Source organism: Neomonachus schauinslandi, chromosome 4 (genome assembly GCF_002201575.2).
Source record: "Neomonachus schauinslandi chromosome 4, ASM220157v2, whole genome shotgun sequence".
In the NCBI taxonomy this organism is placed as follows: Eukaryota; Metazoa; Chordata; class Mammalia; order Carnivora; family Phocidae; genus Neomonachus; species Neomonachus schauinslandi.
In genome coordinates, this window is record NC_058406.1 from 104,512,223 (window position 1) to 104,532,395 (window position 20,173).

Sequence of the window (20,173 nt, forward strand, 5' to 3'; positions counted from 1 at the left end):
ATACTCTAAACAAATCAGAAAAGACCTGAAGCAGTGGAACAAGAAACGGAAAGAGAGAAAAAAGAAAAAGAAAAAGATAAAGATAAAAACAAAAACAAACAAAACAAAACAACAACAACAACAAAAAACCAAAATGTGATCAAATATGATCAGGCTGGTATATAGATCAGTGCCACACACTAGATTTGGGGTGTATTTTGGTCTTTTAGGAGAAAGTGCCTCCCAAAATTTTAAAGAAAGAAAAACTTATATATGTACAAAAATAAGGGTTGATATGATGAAGGGATGGAATATGACTGTAAAGATGGAAATTATAAAAAATTTTATAAAAGGAATTGATAAGAAGTTGTTTGAAAAAAGAAAGAAGAGGATTTAAAAAAACAAAAAAGAAAAAAAAAGGGAGAGAATGTGATCAGGCAGGGGAATAGAAAATACCATATACTAGAGATTTAGGGTATATTTTAATCTGTTAGAAGAAACTATCTCAAAATTTTAAAGAGAGAACAACTTATATATATAAGCCAAAAATACAGGTAACTACGATGAAGGGATAGAATATGACTCTAAAAATGTAAAATAAAAATGTTTTTTTTTTAAAAAGGGATTGATAAGATGTTGGTTGAAAAAGGGAAAAAGAAAAATTCAAAAAAAGAAAAAAAAAGAAAAAAGACAGTTAAAAAAAATTAACTTTGAAGACTAAAGAATCATGGTAAAAAAGCCATGGATTCTATGTGCAGTATTCCCCTAGCGCTGGAGTTCTGTCGTTCTCATTGATCGGTAAACTTGGTCTTGGCTGGCTGTTCTCCCTAATCTTCTGGGGAGGGGCCTGTTGCCATGGTTTCCAAATGTCTCTGCCGGAGGCGGAATTGCCCCGCCCTTGACCCCTCCGGGCTAAGTAATCTGCTCGGGTTTGCTCTCGGGAGCTTTTGTTCCCTGGGAGCTTTCCGTACAGCTTTGGAGGCGGAGAGTAAAAATGGCGACCTCCCAATCTCCGCCCCGGAGGAGCCGAGAACTCGGGGCCCCACTTCTCAGTGAGCCCCCAGAGAAAAGCCATCAGTCACTCCCGTCTCCCCGGTCTCCGGCTGCACCTCGTGCTCACCTGGCCTGTGACTGCGCGTTTCTATCTGGCACCCGAACCCGGGTGGAGTCTCCAAACCCAGCAGATCCCTGTAGTGTACTCCTGCACGGCTCCTCCCGGGGAAGGAAGGTGAGTCTCCCCGGATCTGCCACTTGTTGGGTCCCTGCTGGAGGAGCAGTGGCCCGACTGTGCCACGGATCATGGTTTATGGCAACCCCGAGCTGAGAGCCCGCGCCTGGGCTCCGCCTCTGCAGCCGGCTTCCCTGCTCCGTTTCCTGGGAGCTCTGCCACACTCAGGCACCCCCGGTCTTTCTGTGACCCTGAAGGTCCTGAGACCACACTCTCCCGGAGGGTTCCACCCCCCGCTTAGCCACCAGAGTGACGTCCCTCGGCGGAGCAGACTTTTAAAAGTTCCGATTTTGTGCTCCGCGGCTCTATCACTTGCCAGAAGCGGCCGACGGAGGCCCCTCCCCCGCTGTCTATCCTCCCGAATATCGCCTCGGATTCACTTCTCCACACGTCCTACCTTCCAGAAAGTGGTCGCTTTTCTGATGAGAGAGTTGTTGCTCTTCTTTTCTTCGATCTCCTGTTGAGTCTGTAGGTGTTCAGAATGGTTTGATCCCTATCCAGCTGAATTCCTGAGAGGAGACGAAATCCAGGTCTCCTACTTCTCCGCCATCTTGCTCCGCCCCTCCTCTTGAAAGCTATCTTAACAATTACCCGTGAAAACTTTGAGACAGACAAAATTAACAATCATTTTAAGTCATCTTTTTTGCTGACAAATTGCAATGGAGAAAACATGAACTTACTTGACCTTTAGCAAACCAGGGTAGAATAAAAGTTTCATAATCCTGATAACTCTAAGGACGTACCTATCTTAATTAAATCAACAAACTTAAATTAGTTTAAATATTGAACATATTTCACCTGGGTCCACTTAAAAGTCAACCATTTTGTTCCTCATTGTCAATTTTTACTTGAAACACTGGTGGGGAAATCTGATGTGGTCCGCGTAGGTCCAGGGGGTGCTCTCTGCTCCTTGACAGTGAGGGGAGGAGGAGGAGCCCATGGTGCAGGAGGCACCAAGGATGGAATAGGAGCCAGTTTCAGGCTGCACCCGGAAATGAATGAGGGAGAAGCCCCCACATATAGCTAGAGTAACCTGAGTCTATCAGGAGGAACAGTGAGAGAGAGTGTGTCCCCTTCATTAGGGATGGCTTGTGTTTTCTCCAGCAACCTGGGTTTATTTGGAGGAGGCCTGTTTAGACAGTCATCATCCAATATGTCCAGAGGGGCTTTATTAACCTGGCTGGTTAGGTCAGGGTCCTGATTTAGGGCCATTCAGGCATGGACATAGGGTATCTCAATCCATTTGCCCTGTTTCCTGCAGAAGAGATCTAAATGATAGGCCATACTGGAGCTTAATGTCCCATTAATGAGCCATTTTCCCTCATCTCCTAAGGAGTACTGAGGCTGTGCAGTGTTAAAGAAGACCTGTCCTTTTTTAAATCTTGCAATCCAAATTGATTCCAGTGGGTTAAAAGGCATGCCAAGGTAGAGTCCTTTGCAACCAAAGTAGAAGCCTAGAGAAGGTCCATTACCAAAAACCCCCCTGACTCCCACACTGGATATGTCAGAGATTCCGGGTGTCAAAAGTGACCAGAGGTGTCCCTTGAACAAGATTGCTATTGATCGCCATTCTGCCCTAAAGGCCCTGCAGGAGGAATGCCGGCGTTCCCTCCCTTCCCCATTGCATCCTAAGCTACAAATGGTGCTGGTGAATGGACTGAAAGAGTGTGTCGGGTCTTGTCAAGCTGTAAAAGCCCTGTTGTGTTATGAAGGCTGTGAAGAACCCACCATTTTTAACGCATGGAAAACTAGAAAAGTTTTACAAGGAGAAATTACCCAACTTTGTAACTTAAGTAGTCAGTAGGGGACACTAGTGAAAAACAGTAAAGATAGAAATCCATCATGATCTAAGCAACATTCCAACACATGTAGTCCTTACAGCTGACTTCCCTAGGAAACAGTCCCTGGTTGGGTTTTAATTCAGTCAGGTACTAGTTTTGGCTGGCTCCCAAGGGAGGCTCCATGGCCAGAAGTGGCTAGACCAGAGATGTGGAAGGGATCACATTGACCAATGAGGAGGAAACCTCACACAGTAGTATTTAGATTGGCAGCTGTGCTAGTGACTTAGGTGGCTGTACTGTGCCCCAGAAAGACAATTTATATAAGAATAGGAATAAAGAAAGGGCATCAATTTTCTGGGTCTTATTACCATTCTGGTCAGGCTACTAACTTCCAGCCAAAAGGCAGGCTTTCTCCTCCCCCACAGAGTAGCCATGGGCTAGAGGATTGCAGCCTGAGCATTCTACATGGACGTGTTCCAGTAAGACTCCTTGAAAAGCCCCTGAAATGAAAGTAAGGGAAGAGAAGAGGAATTACCACGTTGCACTGAGGCTCAGAGTCCAGGTGAAAAGACTCGAAGCCCCATGTAAGGGCGCCCAAATGATGAAATGATGTGATTTGAAGTTTTGGCTTTGTGAGTAAATGGCTAAGAAACAATTCTTGAAATGTTTTTGGTGCAAAAAGGTGATTTTATTATAGCATGGGGACAGAACCCATGGACAAAAAGAGCTGCACTGGGATTGTGAGGAGTGACTGATTATATACCTTTTAATTAGTGGGGGTTAGGGATAGCATAAGTCCTTAAGGAATTTGGAAGCAAGGCTTTCAGGACCTTGAGGAGCTAGCTGCTCGTTACTTTTAGTCTTTTATAAAACTTAAACATTAAGGCACTGAGGCAGCCATGAGTTCCTTGAGGAAAGTCACACTCTGCATGTTACAGGTGGGCTGCAAGCTGTAAGGAAATTTAATTTAAGCTACATTTCTCTTGCCTTTGTTTCCCTTATCACTAGTACTATATCTAACAGCAAAAGTAGGAAGCAAGCCAAAGGCACATCAGATAGAAGGTGGATGAGTCATTGTTACATAGTCATACAGCGTCTGTGAGTCAGTGTTTCAAATGAATGAATTAAAGCAACACACAATACATAAATAAGTGAAAAAAAGCAATTCTCCAAAGATTATATGCAGCATGATGCCCTATTTCTAAGTTTAAAAGAAGCAAAATATCTCATTTTTGTCTACTGTATATGGTTGGAAATAACCATGTGAAATGGAAAATGTATTGATAAAAGCTTTTTTTTTTTGGAAATAATAAGTATTTTGGTTGGGGAGGGCATGGTGGGGTTTGTGGGACAGGAACCTATCGTTAGAGGTAGGCTATTGTCAAATCCTAGCTTTCATTTGGGTGGGCTCCCTAGTCTTTTTATATTATTAAAATGAATGAATGAATGAATGAACGAATGAACGAACAGATGGACAGGTCAACAAACTAATGAGGGGGAGGACAGTGTATCTGATTTCTCTAGTTCTGTACATCTGAAGTCTTGTGTTGCCAGAAATTCGTTAACTTATATAATTTTCTAATTTGATTCTCACAAATGCATAATTTTGGTTCCCCATTAATTTTATAAATAAGGAAATTGAGTTCCAGAGAAGTTAAATAAGTCATCCATGGTCATGCAGTAAGAACAAAGCCAGCTCCCTGGCAGTGTCTGAGCCTTTCACTCCTGCTCACTCCTCTTTCTCCTCACCTCTCCTGGGCAGTGTTATCTCCTGTGGCCTCAGTTAACACTGTTACTCTGATAGTTAAGAAGCCCTTCTTAGAGAGCCCTTCATTGATCCTTGAATCTAAAATAGCCCCCTTGGCACTCAAGCACATAACTAAGCTTTATGTTCTTCATTTCACATATCACCAACAACTGGTTTCTTATTTATTTACTTTTGTGCCCTCCTCTTCCCATTTTAATGTGAACTTCCTGAGAGAGTGAACCTTGTTACTTTGCCCAATACCATCTCTCCTATATCTAGAATGGAATATTGTAGATGTATGAAAAATGTTTTTTATCTACCTGGCTCCTAGGTCAGAGTTCACACATTTTCCTGAGTTTCAGAGGGCATCATGTGGGTGTCTTGCAGATTTTACCAATCAAAGGCACCATTCTCATTTCAAATTCAAAATTTACAATATAAAAACCATTCCCTAGGGTCTCTTGGATGGCTCAGTCAGTTAAGCTTTGTTATTCTAGGTTTCAGCTCAGATCAGGATCTCAGGGTTCTGAGATAAGCCCTGCTTAGGGCTTGGCACTCAGTCCCCAGTCCTCTGGAGATTCTCTCTCCCTCTCCCTCCCCCTCTGCTCCAGGCCTCCACTTTGCCTGCTTATGGGCACAAGCACACACTATCTCTCAAAAAAAAAAAAAAATCTTATAAAACCATTCCCTAGCCCTCCATCCATCAAACCTCCTCTCTATTGATTTCAAGTCAGAGAACAGCATCATCATTTGCCCAGTTCAAAGCTTGAAGACATCTGGATAATTGTCTCTCTTGTGCCCCCCTTCCTCTTCATTGACCAATGACAGGTGGAAGTGTCACTAAATTAAATTATACTCTGACAAATGTGTAGGAATGCTTTTTGTGAAATAATGATTAATTCCACTTAAGTTGGTCATTTTAAGTGTTTTATTATTGAAATCTTTCTTTCATTGGTAATACATATGAACTAAATACTTACATATTATTTCAATGAAATTCTGGTTGTATAATGTTGAAGTAAGTCACTAACTTTTCTATGTTCAGTGTACTCTTCTGACAGAAAGGACTAACACAATCACATAACTCATAGGGTTGTTGTAAGGATTAAATGAGTTACTATGTGCAACTAAATGGCTTAGGACAGGACAATAACTATTTGCTCTCATGTGACACAAGACCCTCAGGAACACATTTATTTCACAGATTACAGTTTTCCTGCAAACCACCATCATGATCAAACTTACCTTCATCATTAATGTCAGCATCATCACCATTATATGGCTATTCCCATCAGTGACCTTGGTCCTTTGAACCAACCTCCATAACTAACCCAGCCCACATTATTCTCTTCTTTCCTGAATATCTAAAACTCTTGTGATCAGTTCTGCACATTCCACACTCAATTGGATACTGTCCTAGTTTTTGTTTTGGCAAGCCTCAAGAAATAGTGGTTATCGCATCTCTGGCCTTTCTTCTTCCTTATAAAGTTGTTTTCCATTTCTCAATTATTTACCACTTTATAAGTGCAATTCATTAACAGAAAGGATAAGTAATGACTTCTACTCACACATCTTCTTTGAAATCAGTCTCTCTGAGGTCACTATTGATGTCCTAACGGCCACATGGAATGGACTCCTTTGGAAATTTTGCAATGATGATCACCTTCTCCTTAGGACTCTTTGAATGCAAGTCTTTTTGTTCTCCTTTTCTTAGGCTAGTACTGACCGTTCCTATGCTGCCCGTTCTATTTCCTCACCTGTTGTCCATCAATGAAGTCTTAGAGTCCCCAGTTCTCTGTGATCCTGAAAATATGATGACCTCATTCTTGCCATATCATCAACCAGATACCATGTCCTTCTCCAGTTGGGTTACATACCTTCCTTAAGCTCCAATAGCACCCAGGGCTTATGTCTAATGGAGAAGTCATGTGAACCCTCATCTGTCTTCCATGCTGGCTTGTGATGGCCTCGAAGGCAGGAATAATTATTCTTGTATTTTGAGCACTTACTAGAGTGCTCCCTCCAATGTACACTTACTAGAGTGCTCCCTCCAATCCCATCATGGAAGAAAATAAAATTTCTCCTTCTAGCATGCCTGCCCCTTGCCCTGATGATCCTTCAGTACCACCTTCCTGCACCCCAGCCCCACCAGTGCCATCGGAGTTTCTCCAGGCAAAGCTGCCCAATTCAAGTTCTGAACATCCCAGCCAGTGCACAGCCTTGTCCAGACAACACTTTAGGACAAAGATCCAGACCAAGTTTAGTGACTTTGTCCTTTAATCTGGAAAAGGGATCTTCTTCCCTTCTGTCAGCCTCAGTGTTGGAGACCAGAATGCATGTGCAGGGTAGTTGCTCTCAGGTTTCCTGTGATTTATATTAAAGAATGTTCATAACATGTATCACAATTTATTTTTATAACATTCTTTGATAAATCAACAAGAGAAACAACCAACAGCATTGAGATATGAAGATACAGAGATTCAGGTGGGCCACAGGATGGGACATGTGAGAGCTGAGACCATGGTGTGAAGCCGCAGTTCTTACTCTTAATTATTTCTGAAGTCATATGACCGGGCCTAAATGACTTCATACTCCAGATAATTTTGGCTCATTGCAAACTGTTTCAGAAATGATTATTTTTCCATTAGGTGAGCATCATGATGTAATAAAAGTGGCTGTAATGTTAAGTAATAATAATAACAATTTGATTGTGATAATAATGATAATTGTGTTTATTGAGGGCCTGTTCATGGCTTGACTTGTCACACACCTTTTTTTAGACTTTACAACCACCTATGCAGCAGATATTGTTTACATTATATATATGTCAAAACTAACCAAGGCTCAGAGAGAGTAAGTGACTTGCTGTTCCACACAGCTGCTTGGAGGGACAGCTACAGGATAAACCCAGGCATGTCTGCCCCCAGAGACCTTGCCTTTTTCCTGGGGGTCTCAGTCTCCTGACTGGTTTTACTTCTCGAGATCCAGTAACATAAAATGTGGATTGTGTCTGAGGGTGCCTAACACTAGCATAGAATCAACAATCCATTATCTAGTCCCCACACCTGTGTCCCTGCTTCTGCTCCAGTAACCTCCACACCACTCCCAGCAGGACACCGAGTCTGCTCTTGCCATACTTCTGCTTAGAACTGTGGCTTGCCATCTGAGGATATACACCTGGTGGTCCCTTCCTCCTGTCCACACTCACTGGCAGCTTTCAGTTCTGTGAATGTGCCACCATCCCTCCTGTCTTCCTTGCTGTCTCTTCACACATGCTGTTCCCTTGTTCTAGCATGCTCCAACATGCTTCAGTGCTTCTCCTTATCTTTAGATCTCAGCCCCACGTATTCTTACTCAGGAAAGCCTTTCCTGGCCTCCCTGGCAGCATTCACGCTTGGTGAACCTCTCCTGTCAAATGCTGATCAGGGATATCATTGACTATCCTTGTGGCCCTTTGATTAATGTTTGTCTCTCCACTTGACCAAAAGCTCTCTAAGAAGGGGGGGGGGGGGCTACATTCCTTTGTTTGTTTATCTTACCACTGTAGCCCCGGGGTGTAGCACAATGCTTTATACACAGTAAATACCCACCAGCTGAATGAAAAACGTATGCAGGGGCAAATGAAGGAATCAGCATCACCAACATTATCACCATAATCCCTTCAATCTGTATTAGTATTGAAATATCTTTATTAATTGCTCCAGCCCCTGGGATATACATATGCTGAAATATATTTGTAGTCTATCCGAAATTGTATTCAACTGGGCCTCCTGTATTTTTATTTGCTAAATCTGGTGACTCTATCACCAACACTTGTCTTTTTATGCTACGGGCCACTCAGTTTCGTGTTTGGAGGTTCACAGTCCCATTCTCCCACTGGTGACTATCTGTGGCATTTTCTCCACAGAGAGAAAGTCAAGACTTTGGAAGGCAGTGCTCCTGATTCTCCCTTCTTTAAGTGCCCCCCCTTTCTAGGCTCCTACCCTATGCCTACATCTATCAAAGCTCTTACTTATCACCCTGCATTGCAAATGTCTACTCATCTATGTGTTTTCTTCATTAGACTGCAAGCTCCTTGAGGGCAGAGGCTGTAAGTAGCTGCTCAGAGAGTGTTTGTTGAGTGAATGGATGATGACTACCCCTAATCCAATTCTAGGATTCCAATAGGTGATCTATAAATACTTGTTGAGTGAACCATATTTAATAAACTCCACTTCATGAAATAAGATCACATTCTTTTAGCATAGAGTATTTGAGATAATGACTATTAATAGGGAAGATATAAAAAAGAAGTCATCACTAAGAAGAATACATATACTATTTCCTTGGATTATGGGTCAGTTTCCAGTGAACATGTCCATCTGGGTGATTTGTGTTCCCAAGATGCTTGGGGAAGATGTCTGACTGAGGTTCCCTAGGGATATTGTAGGAGGTACCATATATGGCAGGGAGGCTGGATCTCCAAAAGCCTGTGATTCTATGCTTCATGAATGTGATTTAGGTTTTACCAAGATTTAGGGATGTGTGTGTGTTATCTGTGTGTGTGTGTGTCTGTATACAATATGTTCACATATGTACATATATGTGTAAATATATGTATATAATCTTTACTGAAATATAATTCACACTTCATACAGTTCATCTATTTAAAGTTTACAATTCAATGTTTTAGTATTCACAGAGCTGTATAATTATCACTGCAATCTAATTTTAGAATATTTCATCACTCCAAAATGAAATCCTGTGAAATCATGAAACCATTAGCAGTCACACCCCACCCATTTCCCCAAGCCTTAATTTCTGTTCCCATAGATTTGGCTATTCTGGACATTTTACAGAATGGAATCATACGGGGGTGCCTGGGTGGCTCAGTCGGTTAAGTTTCTGACTCTTGATTTTGTCTCAGGTCATGATCTCAGAATCATGAGATCGAGCCCCATGTTGGGCTCTGCACTCAGTGTGGAGTCTACTTGAGATTCTCTCTTTCCCTCTCCCTCTGCCCCTCCCCTCCACTTGTGCACACTCCCTCTCTCTAAATAAATAAATAAATAAATAAAATCTTAAAAAAAAAGAAATGGAATCGTATAATATGTGGTCTTTTGTGACCAGCTTCTTTCACTTAGCATAATGTTTACAAGGTCTATCCATGTTGTAGCATGTATCAGAATTTCATTTTTTTTTTATGGTAAATACATATTCCATTGTGTCAGTATACCACTTTGTGTTTATTCATTCATCAACTGATGGACCTTTGGATTGTTGCCACAATGTGGCTACTGTAAATATGCTGCTACAATGCATTCATGTACAAATTTTTGAGTAGATGCATATTTTCATTTTGCTTGGTGATATTTTCATTTTGGTAGAAGTGGTTTGGTGGATCAAATGGTTACTCTATGTTTAACTTGAGGAACTGCCAAACTGTTTTCCACAGTGGCTGCACCATGTACATTTCCACCAGCAATGTATTGAGGGTTTCAATTTCTCCATGTTTTCCCCAACATTTGTTATTGCCTATTTCTTTTCTTTTCTTTTTTTTTTTTTTATAGTCATGCTAATGGGTATGAAGCACTATGTCATTGAGGGTTTGATGTTCATTTCCTTGATGACCAGTGATTTTGAACATATTTTTATGTGCTTGCTGGCCACTTGTGTATCTTCTATGGAAAAAAAAAAATCTATTCAGATCCATTGTCCATTTTTAAATTGTAACATCTTTTTATTATTTAGTTAAGTGTTCTTTATATATTTTAGATTCAAGTCCATTTTGAGATATATGATTTACAAATATTTTCTTTTATTCTATGGGTTATTTTTTCACATTTTTTGAGGTTCAAAAAATTTTTTTATTTGAGTATAGTTGACACACAATGTTACATTAGTTTCAGGTGTACAATATAGTGGTTCAACATCTCTATATGTTATACTGTGCTCAATACAAGTGTAGCTACCATCTGTCATCATACAATATGATTACAGTATCATTCACTATATTCTCTACGCTGTGCCTTTCATCTCTCTGACTTATTCATTCCATAACTGGAAGCCTGTATCTCTCACTCCCCTTCACCCATTTTTCCCATCCCCTAAATCCCCTTCTCTCTGACAGCCATCAGTTTGTTCTCTGTATTTATAGGTCTGATTCTGCTTTTTGTTTGTTCATTTGTTCATTTTTTGTTTTTTAGATACAACATATGAGTGAAATCTCAGTCAGACTTATTTCATTTAGAATAATACACTCTAGGCCCACCCATGTTGTCGCAAATGGTAAGATCTCATCTTTTTTATGGCTGTGTAATATTCCATTGTATATATATATTCCACTAGACACACACACACACACACGCAGACGTAATTTTTTATCCATTTATCTATCAATGGACACTTAGTTGTTTCCATATCTTGGCTATTGTCAATAATGCTGCAATAAACATGGCGGTGCATATATCTTTTCAAATTAGTGTTATCATTGCCTATGGACATCTTTTCACTTTCTTGATGGTATGATTTGCAGCACAAAAGTTTTTAATTTTTACGAAGCCCAATTTAACTATTTTTTTTTATTGCTTCTGCTTTTGGTGTTGTATCTAAGAAACTGTTGACTAATTTACTTCTATGTTTTCTACTGAGAATTTTATAGTTTTAGCTTTTGGGTTGTAATCTATTTTGAGTTAATTTTTATGTACAGTATGAAGAATGATATATTTTAATCTTAATTTCACCTGTGTACTCTTATGAACATTATTATACAAATTTATCCTTTCATCTTTCTGTATATATATCTAATGCTGACACTATTATCACAGCTCTATATTTATTTATTTCATTGTTCTACCTCAATCTATAATTTTCTCTCTCTTTCTCTTTCTCACTCTATTTCTATCTTTATAATTTGAATCAATTATTAGAACCAGAAGTAACTTCAGAATTTACCAGTTCAACTGAGACCCAGAGAATTTAAGTGATTTTGCTGGAGGCCACACAAATTTTAATGTCTTCTTTGTGTTAATAAAAGAGATTTATAATGAATAAAGGAATTTTACAGTAATAAGTTAACCTCAAGATTATATTTTGGCAAAAACATATATATAATAAGGTTCCAGTCTCTAAACTGGAAGGTAGTTTACCTCTGAAACCCACAGCAAACAAGTAATTCAAACATAAAAGAGGAATCTATATCTTTATATTCAATTTAGTTAGTGAAATCTCATCTTCTTTCTAGCCAACTTATATCTACTGAAGTCTTTCTTGGTATCCTATCAGGCAACCAACTCTGTTAATTGGCTCCTGGGACTTACTACTAGACTGATTTTCATAACGTCATTCAACAAACATTTAGTGGACACTTTCTAAGAACATGGCTTTCTGCTAGACACAGTCTTCTGCCACCAATATGCTCATCATCTAGTGAAAAAAACAGACCCATTGGTAAAGATGTGCATTATTTGTAGGTCCCATAAAAGAAGACTGTTGGGGCCCCAGTGTGGCTCAGTTCACCTGGGGCAATGGTAATAGTAGAGCTAAGTGAGGCTTATGGAGACCTTGGAGTGATACTAATTCTAGCAGATGTCTGGCACACAGGGGAATGGGGTGGGTGGGGAGAGAGGGTCAGGAGACAGTGTTCTGAGCAGAGGAAAGAATTCTGAGAAAAGGCATCAGACATGAAGCACCAGCTTACAATGGGAGCACATAACTGAGCAGCAGGATGTGGCAAAAGGTTTCTCTGTAACCAAAGACAGCTTGGCATTTGATGTATCTTTGCCAGCAAACCCCTTTTACACTTCTCTAAATCACTGGATATTGATAACCCAACGACGCTACACTGATTATATTCTACAAGGCTGAGCATCTGATGAAGCAGGACTGTCCATTCGCCATGGTGACAACTGTCAGAGTTTACTGTGATTAAAAGAGTAGTTGGTTTAGTTCTGCACTAGACTCAGAGTATTACTGTTTGATGGTATAAGTGTTACAAGATAGTCAGTAACACTTTCAGAGGCCCCAAATTCTCTGTATAAGCAGGAGTACGAGTTGTCTAGCCTAGCTTTTATTCTGCTGAGGAAACGTACATATATTACTATTAAATTTAATTGAGGCAACATTATCAAATTTGCAAAATGTGAAAAAGAGTTAAAGTAGATATATAACTCTACTTAGGGTCTTATACCTACTTCCTGGTTTCTACACATTTTCTGTTCATGAATTTCCAACTCCAGCCTCTCTCTGTGTCCATCTACATCTTTACATCTCCTTGTATGTCCTTTTGATGTTCCCAATCACCATCCCTCTTGTGCTTGCTTCCTCTTTTATTTTTAATGTCTCTGTTAAAGGTGGTTGCAAACAGAACTGGGGAGTTCTGATCTGTTTAGTATTAACTTTTCTTTGTTCTCTCTCACACAGAGAGGTGTTCTTATTTCTTTATCTATTAAACAGCCATTTGGTGACAATCTATGATAGTATTTTGTGCCTTTACCTTTACCCTAGTTGACACATTAGGTACTATGTGGTTTAAATACACATCTGATCCACTGAAACTGGACTTAGGGAGGACAACTCAGTAGTATCCTGGAGATAGGATAAAACCCTGATTACTCCAATTCTTGAGGGTAGAGGTCATAAGATACTGATAATTTATATGGAAGGATTGAAAGGTATCTGAGATGACAAATATCACCTCCATTTCAGGGGTGAGTCCCTGCACCTCCAGTATTATAGTGATAGGAGGGGACTTAAATGAAAAGAAGAAGGTGAATAATACAAAGGGAGAAGTTTTATCAAATCAGTTTAAAAACATACATCTTTGAAAAGCGAGGATAAGTATTTATTCTAGCTCTTAGGATCAACTCATCCTAACACACCAGTGAATTCTGTTAAGGTTCAGCAAGCCTGGGCCCCAAAGGACCATAACTCCTAAAAGCCCAATTTCATGCCATTCTTCCATTCATCTCTCTACCCATCCATGAACACACTGATATTAATTCAGGAATCTAGAGATACAAAGATAAAAAAGATAGAAATATTCCCTTCAGAAAGTGTACATCCTATCAAGAGATGAGTGAGGGAGACTCTGGGATTCAATAATTCACATTCTGGTGAGTCCAGCTGGTCTATGTTTTCAGTTTTTCTTCTTCACTGATTTCCTGAATACCTTCTAGGCCAATATCAAGCCCAGGGCTATACAAGTTCAGAGCACCTTGGCCAAATTGTGTGATCAGAGAACTACGTTCTCTGTTGTAGTGGAAAGAGTCCTGATCTGGGACTACCTGGAGTCTTATCTCTCCAAGAAAGCCATTAGCTTTAAGCCCCAGAGAGGTTCATCTTTCCGGGCTTCGGAGTCCTCAGCTGTAGAATGACAGGGTGGGACTGGAAAATTTCTGGGGACCCTTGTTGCTTTGACCTTCTAAAAGTCTATGATCATACACAACTTTGAAATGATATCTGGAGACCCCCTTTGGAATGAGTGTTCGGACCCAGAACTTGGACTCTGAAGTCAGGTGGACCTGGGCAGAGACTTCTCCATAGGAGGGACTGGTATGTGTACTGTAGGTCACAAAGCACTTTCATACCCATTATCTGATTTTATCTTCATGAGAACCTAGTGAGGCATTTTTATTCCCATCTTCATATGAGGAAACTAAAGCCCAGAGAGCTAATTGGGTAACTGAGTGCTAACTACTTTAGATCAGCTGTCTCATTTAAGTCACATGATAATCCTATGGCTTTTCCAATTCTTCTTCCTCTTCTTTATTTCTCTTCTTATTTCTTTTTCCTCCTCTTCACCTTCTTCTTCTTGTTTCCATTTTATAGATAAGCAATCTGAGGCTTATGGAGGTTAAGTAGCTTTCACCCATTAACAAGTACTAGAGTTCAGATTCAATCCCAAATCTGTCTAAAGTCTGTGCTCATAAGCTTGGTCAGAATCTTTAATGCCTAGAGAGGTTGGAAGGTTACATAAAAAAGTGAAATGATCCAGGTAGAAGGATTATTCTACTTTCCTTTAATCTCACCAAAGAAAAACAAGAGCATAAGTAAAATAATAAAAAGAAACTATACTTTGCATTGCATCGCAGATATATTATAGAATGATGGAGAATTGTAGAACATGGAAGTAGATGTAGAACATAAAAATATATGCCCTATCTAAGAGGGGCACTATTAATTATTGGGTTTATGGAAATTAGGCTCACCTATGACATATCTTTTGATATTAGCGGAAAAGCTGGATGTCTAGAATCTTAAGTATAATTTCTCTATTTCTAAATATTTATAATTACTTACTAAATTATATAAACAAAAATTATGTAGGCAAAAAATAAAAAGATGTCTCATCCTGACTGTATCTGGCTCACAGGATGCCAGGTTAGTACTTTTGTCCTGCACTATGCTGTCTTCAAGGACTACTCCATAGCATTAGCTGAGTACCTGCTGTAAAGCCACCAGGCTGCTCAGCTCAGGAGTAGGAGTAAATGCTGTGCCTTGTTGCTTACGGTCAGCATTTACTCTGAGTGGATGTTAGATTTTGAGTATCATTCTTGGCTGGATGCTTTTGCATAAAATAATTGCCTTAACCCACACAACAACTCTGGAAAGATTTAATTATCTTCATTTTTCAGTTGAGTATATTAATATTCAGGTTGATTTTAAAGGTCACCCAGCCATAAGTAGCCAACTTGTGATGTTAGCTTCAGGTCTGACCATGTTCTCTTCATTCTGTAGTGTTGCATCTTTCAGGTGACTTTAATTGCTTCAAGTTAGGGAATTTTTCCTCTTTTATATTTATCTGATGAGAACCTGACATAAGGAGGAAGTCAGGGGCCTGGAATCATCTTTTAGGACAGATGATACCTTTGCTACCCCTCATTATCCCCACCACCAGGTCTCCTAAGGATGGAGAAGAAACCAATAGGGTGAAGAAGGAGGAAGAAAACAAGAATCTGCTCCTTCATGGTCCGGAGGCTTTGACATTGACGTGAGACACTCCTACATTCTGTAGGTGACTGCAAGCACAGACATACAGGGAGGGGACTGGCTGCTGGAATGCCAACCTGGGTGATGAACCATGCAGATGCCAACCAGCTGTCTCATTGTGTAAGCCAGACCCAGAACCCTTTATATAAGACAGCCCTCTGTCCAGATGCTTCAGCCTGAATGTCTGCCTGCTGTGAGGAGGGTGAGTCTTGTGGTTGGGTCCTGGGATTGGGGTAGGGATGTGTCTCAGGGGATGCCCAGATTCACGAGGGTGAGGCATAGTGAGGGAGGGGGGAGTTGCAAGCAGAGGAAGAGTGGTACATAAACCTGAGGAGAAAAGTCTGGTAGACTTTTACAGGACATAAGAAGAATATCTGTGAAGTTTGTGTGAAGAACTGAGGGTCTGAAGTAAGTGTATTTGCCTTTGATAATGCTGGCTTCCTGCTCAGGTACCATTTTCCCACATCAGGACATCTCACCCTGGAAAAGATGCATGAGTAATTTACACTTGGTGAGCAGAGATGTGTGTAGCGGGGTTACTTTCCCTAAGGGCATGTGTTTTTAGATATTCTTTATTAATGGAGAATGGAAGGCTTTGCCTTTCATTAGAAGCATTTTCAGTATATCTGGAGCTTATTGACAAGTGTTTTGTTGGATGAGTTAATTGTTAAATCAGCCACCCTGCTGTGCTGGTCACTGGGTTGTGGTGAATTTAGGGAGGGCAGAGGAATGGAGACTGCCCTCTGTTTCTCCCTGGATAAGTGTAGTGTTAGAAAGTATGCCTGAATCCCCCAAGTCATGTTTGTAATGCTCCTGTTGTGTAGGGGTTTATGTGTGCCTGAATGCCAGTCTTGTGATTTAGGAATCTTGCGCTTTTTGGGTTACTCCATCTTAGGCAGTCATTCCCTGCCTTTAAGAGCGGCTGGGGTAAAATATTTCTGAAGCCAGCAGATTGTCCAACTTCAGGTGATTTACAACAACAACCTGCCTGGGCAAGTTGCCATGGTGGTTCTTTCCAAGGCTGGTGTGTTTTGTCTGTGTGTGTTTTGCCTATGTCCATGAGGGTCATTTAAACAAATTCACCTAAAAATATTGAATGTAGATATGTTGGGTTTGAGCTGCCCAATAACTGACTGGATCCTTTACTTTCCAGTGGATGTTTTGTGAGCAAATGGTGCCTGAATGCTTGCTCCCATATGTTCATTTTTACATGATTGTACATGTGTGTGTTGCCACTGCATGTATGTGAGGATATCCAAGCTCCTGTGGGTGTGGAAACTCCACTTTGGGCTGCAGCCTTAGAAGCACCTCTACCTCCTATAGAGTGCGCTCCTGCCACTTAGGACAAGGAATCCCGTTGTCTTCAACACCCTCTTGTGTCGGACACTGGTATGCCCACCCTCCAGGGGGAGACCCTAGATGCCTGCTCCCCTGGCTGTGCCTTTGAAGTTCCCTCAGATCAAGACTTCAGTTAGGTCCTTTGGTAGATCCAAGACAGGTCTCATGGGCAGTGGTGACTAATATTGGGTCCATCTAACTCAGTAAGTGTTCTAGGGTAAAGGTCGAGAGTTGGGGATGAAAGTACAGGGGAGAAGCAGGGTGTCTTCCCCTTGGTCCTAGACCCTTCTTCCCAACAACTCACTCTCCTGACACTGATTTTTCTACCGTAGGTCTCACTCACCTGCCTGCATCAGAACCATGTGTGACCAGCAGCAGATTCAGTGTTGCCTGCCGCTCCCCCAGTGCTGTGTGAAGGGTTCCTCCTTCTACCCCTCCCAGTTCCCCAGTGCCAAGAGCCAGGCGGTGGTCCAAGCCCCTTGTGAGATGCAAATTGTGGAGTGTCCCACATCATGCCCAGTTCAAGTTTCCCAGGTAAAATGCCAGGCTCCATGCCAGTCCCAGACTACGCAGGTGAAGTGCCAGGCTCCGTGCCAGTCTAAGACAACCCAAGCAAAGTGCCAGGCTTCAAGCCAGTCTAAGACCACCCAGGTGAAGTGCCAGGCTCCATGCCAGTCTCAAATTTCCTGTGTTCAATGCCAGGCTCCATGCCAGCCTGAGGTGTCCTGTGTGCAATGTGAAGCTCCATGCCCTGTTCAGACCTGCTATGTAGAATGTACTCCAGTTTGTTATACAGAAACTTATGTGGAATGCCCAGTCCAGACCTTTGTACCCCGTCCAGCTCCTCAGCCTGTCCAGACTTACGTGGCTTGTCCCCCAGTTTCCCAGACTCAGGGAAGATTCTCAACCCCGTGCCAGTATCAGGGCTCCCATGGCAGATACGTCCTGCAGCGTCAGTCCCCGGCTTCCTACAGCAACTGCGCCCCACAGTTCCAATCCGGGACTTACTACAGCAACTGCACCCCCCAGCGTCAGTCCCGGGCTTCATTTAGAACTTGCGCACCCCAGTGCCAGGCCCGAGGCTCTTATGGGAGCTTCCCCGCCCAGCGTCGCTCCCAGAGCACCAGCAGATGCCTCCCTCCTCGCCAGCTGCAACCTTCTTACCGCAGCTGTTCCCCTCCACGACGGTCTGAGCCCTACTACAGCAGCTGGCTGCCATCAGCATGTTCTTCGAGTTCCTATAACTACTGCACCCCACCACGCCGCTCTGAGCCCATCTATAGCAGTGGCTGTCCTCGGGGTCCCACTTCAGGCGGCTCTCGGAGATGTGGTCCCAAGTGCCGGATAGAGATTTCCTCCCCCTGCTGCCCCAGGCAGGTCCCCCCGCAAAAGTGTCCGGTTCAGATTCCCCCCATCAGACGCTGCTCTGAGAGTTGTGCCCCACGACCCTCCTGGGGTGCCTCCTGCCCGGAGCTGAGGCCACGTGTAGAGTCACGTCCACTCCCAAGTTTCTGTCCACCACGGCGTTTGGACCAAAGTCCAGAGAGATCATTCCAGCGATGCCCACTTCCTGCCCCACGTTCATGTCCACATCCTGCTCCACGCCCAGAACCACGTGCAAGATCAGAGCCCCGCCCATGTCCTCCACCGCGGCAACGTTCCGAACCCTGTCTATGTCCAGAACCATGTCCAGACCCGTGCGCAGCCCCACATCCTAGACCAGTGCAGCGTGAATTTCCCGAGTCACGTCCATGTCCACAGCCCTGTGAGCTCCCAGAACCTTATTTACTTCCAGAGCCAATTCCCCTTCCAGCACCCTGCCCGAGCCCAGAGCCCTGTGTGGAGCCTCGGTGGTGTCCCAGCCCATGCTCGGGACCAAATCCAATCCCATGCCGAGCAGGCCGAGGCTGTCATGAGTCCAGCCCATGCCGCCTAGACACTGAGGCCCCCAGCTGTGGCCCAGCTGGTTATAACCAGTGGCAAGGAAGTGGTGACAGCTTTGGACCTTATGATGGGATTCCAGAGCCACAGGGTTTCAGTGATTGTGGAGACCAAGGAGGCACCTGTATTGGACTGAAACGAGGTTCTTCTGTTGGAACAAAGGGGGCTTATTTTTAAGGAAGCATGGTTGACACATCCCTACCTCTTATCCTGAAAATGTCACGCCTCCTTTCCCAACAACCTCAATTTCCAACACATTCTATATGCATCTCTCCAAAGACAGTCTCCCTGCTGCAGAGGTGATGTCCAAACTCCATCGCATGTCATCTCAGGATCCACACCTGGGTTTCAGGCACCTCTCCACCCTCACATCTGGCTCCTCCCCTGTACACATCCTCAGTTCTAGCCAAACCAGTCTGGCCACCAGGGCACATATGGGTGTGCTCCAGAACATACCTTAGGTGTCCCTGCCTCCAAGCCTCTGCTCACTTCCCACCCTCCTTGCATAGACCACTTCTCTGCTGTGTCCAGCCTCTGAAATCCAACCCATCTTTCAAGACTTTTTCCTTGGAGTCTTTTCTGTTTGTTCCTACCCACGGGAGCCTACACTGACTTCCTAGAACCCATTGCATTGTCCATACCAGCCATTTGGCAACTGCCTTGCAATGTCTCTTGAATTATCTCACTTTTAAGATGTGTCTGTTTTTCCTGACCAATAAGGTTGTAAACTCCCATTTGGGTGGAGTGAGAATATCCCTAAAGTCCCATGCTTCTCCTGGGGAAAACAGCTGCTCTGCAAAGCTTGTGGGTTGGCAGCTTGAGCTATGATCTATCCTGATAGGCAACCCCAGGATCTGGGAGAGAAGGAGGCCATGTAACAATAAAGATGATACCCTCATAGTCTGAGTCCTGCAGAATGTCTGTTTTTTACCCTTCCTGACTCTCTGGGATGAGCTTCTTTATAATTTTTTTTTTTTCTTGAGTGTGTTGTACCTGTGATCTGAACTTTCCTTAACCGGGTAAGCTTCCTTGTGGATTTTCTGTTTCCCCTCAGTGTTCCTGGCTTCTCCTGGTGGGAGAAGCTGGATGAAAAGGTAGGAGGAATGAGGGAACAAGAAGAATAACTCTTGCTCCTCAATCTGGGGGTAAAGGACTCAGGTCTAGGTTGGGCAGGTCACCCAGCTGTGGGTG

General features: G+C 42.6%; 1 protein-coding gene across 1 annotated transcript; it reads left to right on the forward strand.

The window, feature by feature from the left end:
• Nucleotides 1–15,878: 15,878 nt before the first annotated feature.
• On the forward strand, nt 15,879–19,882 carry LOC110578490 (keratinocyte proline rich protein). The gene is made up of 2 exons (XM_021687988.2): nt 15,879–15,905; nt 17,374–19,882. The coding sequence occupies exon 2, from the start codon at nt 17,402–17,404 to the stop codon at nt 19,157–19,159; it is 1,758 nt and encodes a 585-aa protein (XP_021543663.1). The 5' UTR covers nt 15,879–15,905; nt 17,374–17,401; the 3' UTR covers nt 19,160–19,882.
• The last annotated feature ends 291 nt before the right edge of the window (nt 19,883–20,173 follow it).

Excerpts from the sequence above, each read along its gene's own strand:
- LOC110578490 (XM_021687988.2), top strand. The coding sequence starts at position 17,402 with ATGTGTGACCAGCAGCAGATTCAGTGTTGCCTGCCGCTCCCCCAGTGC.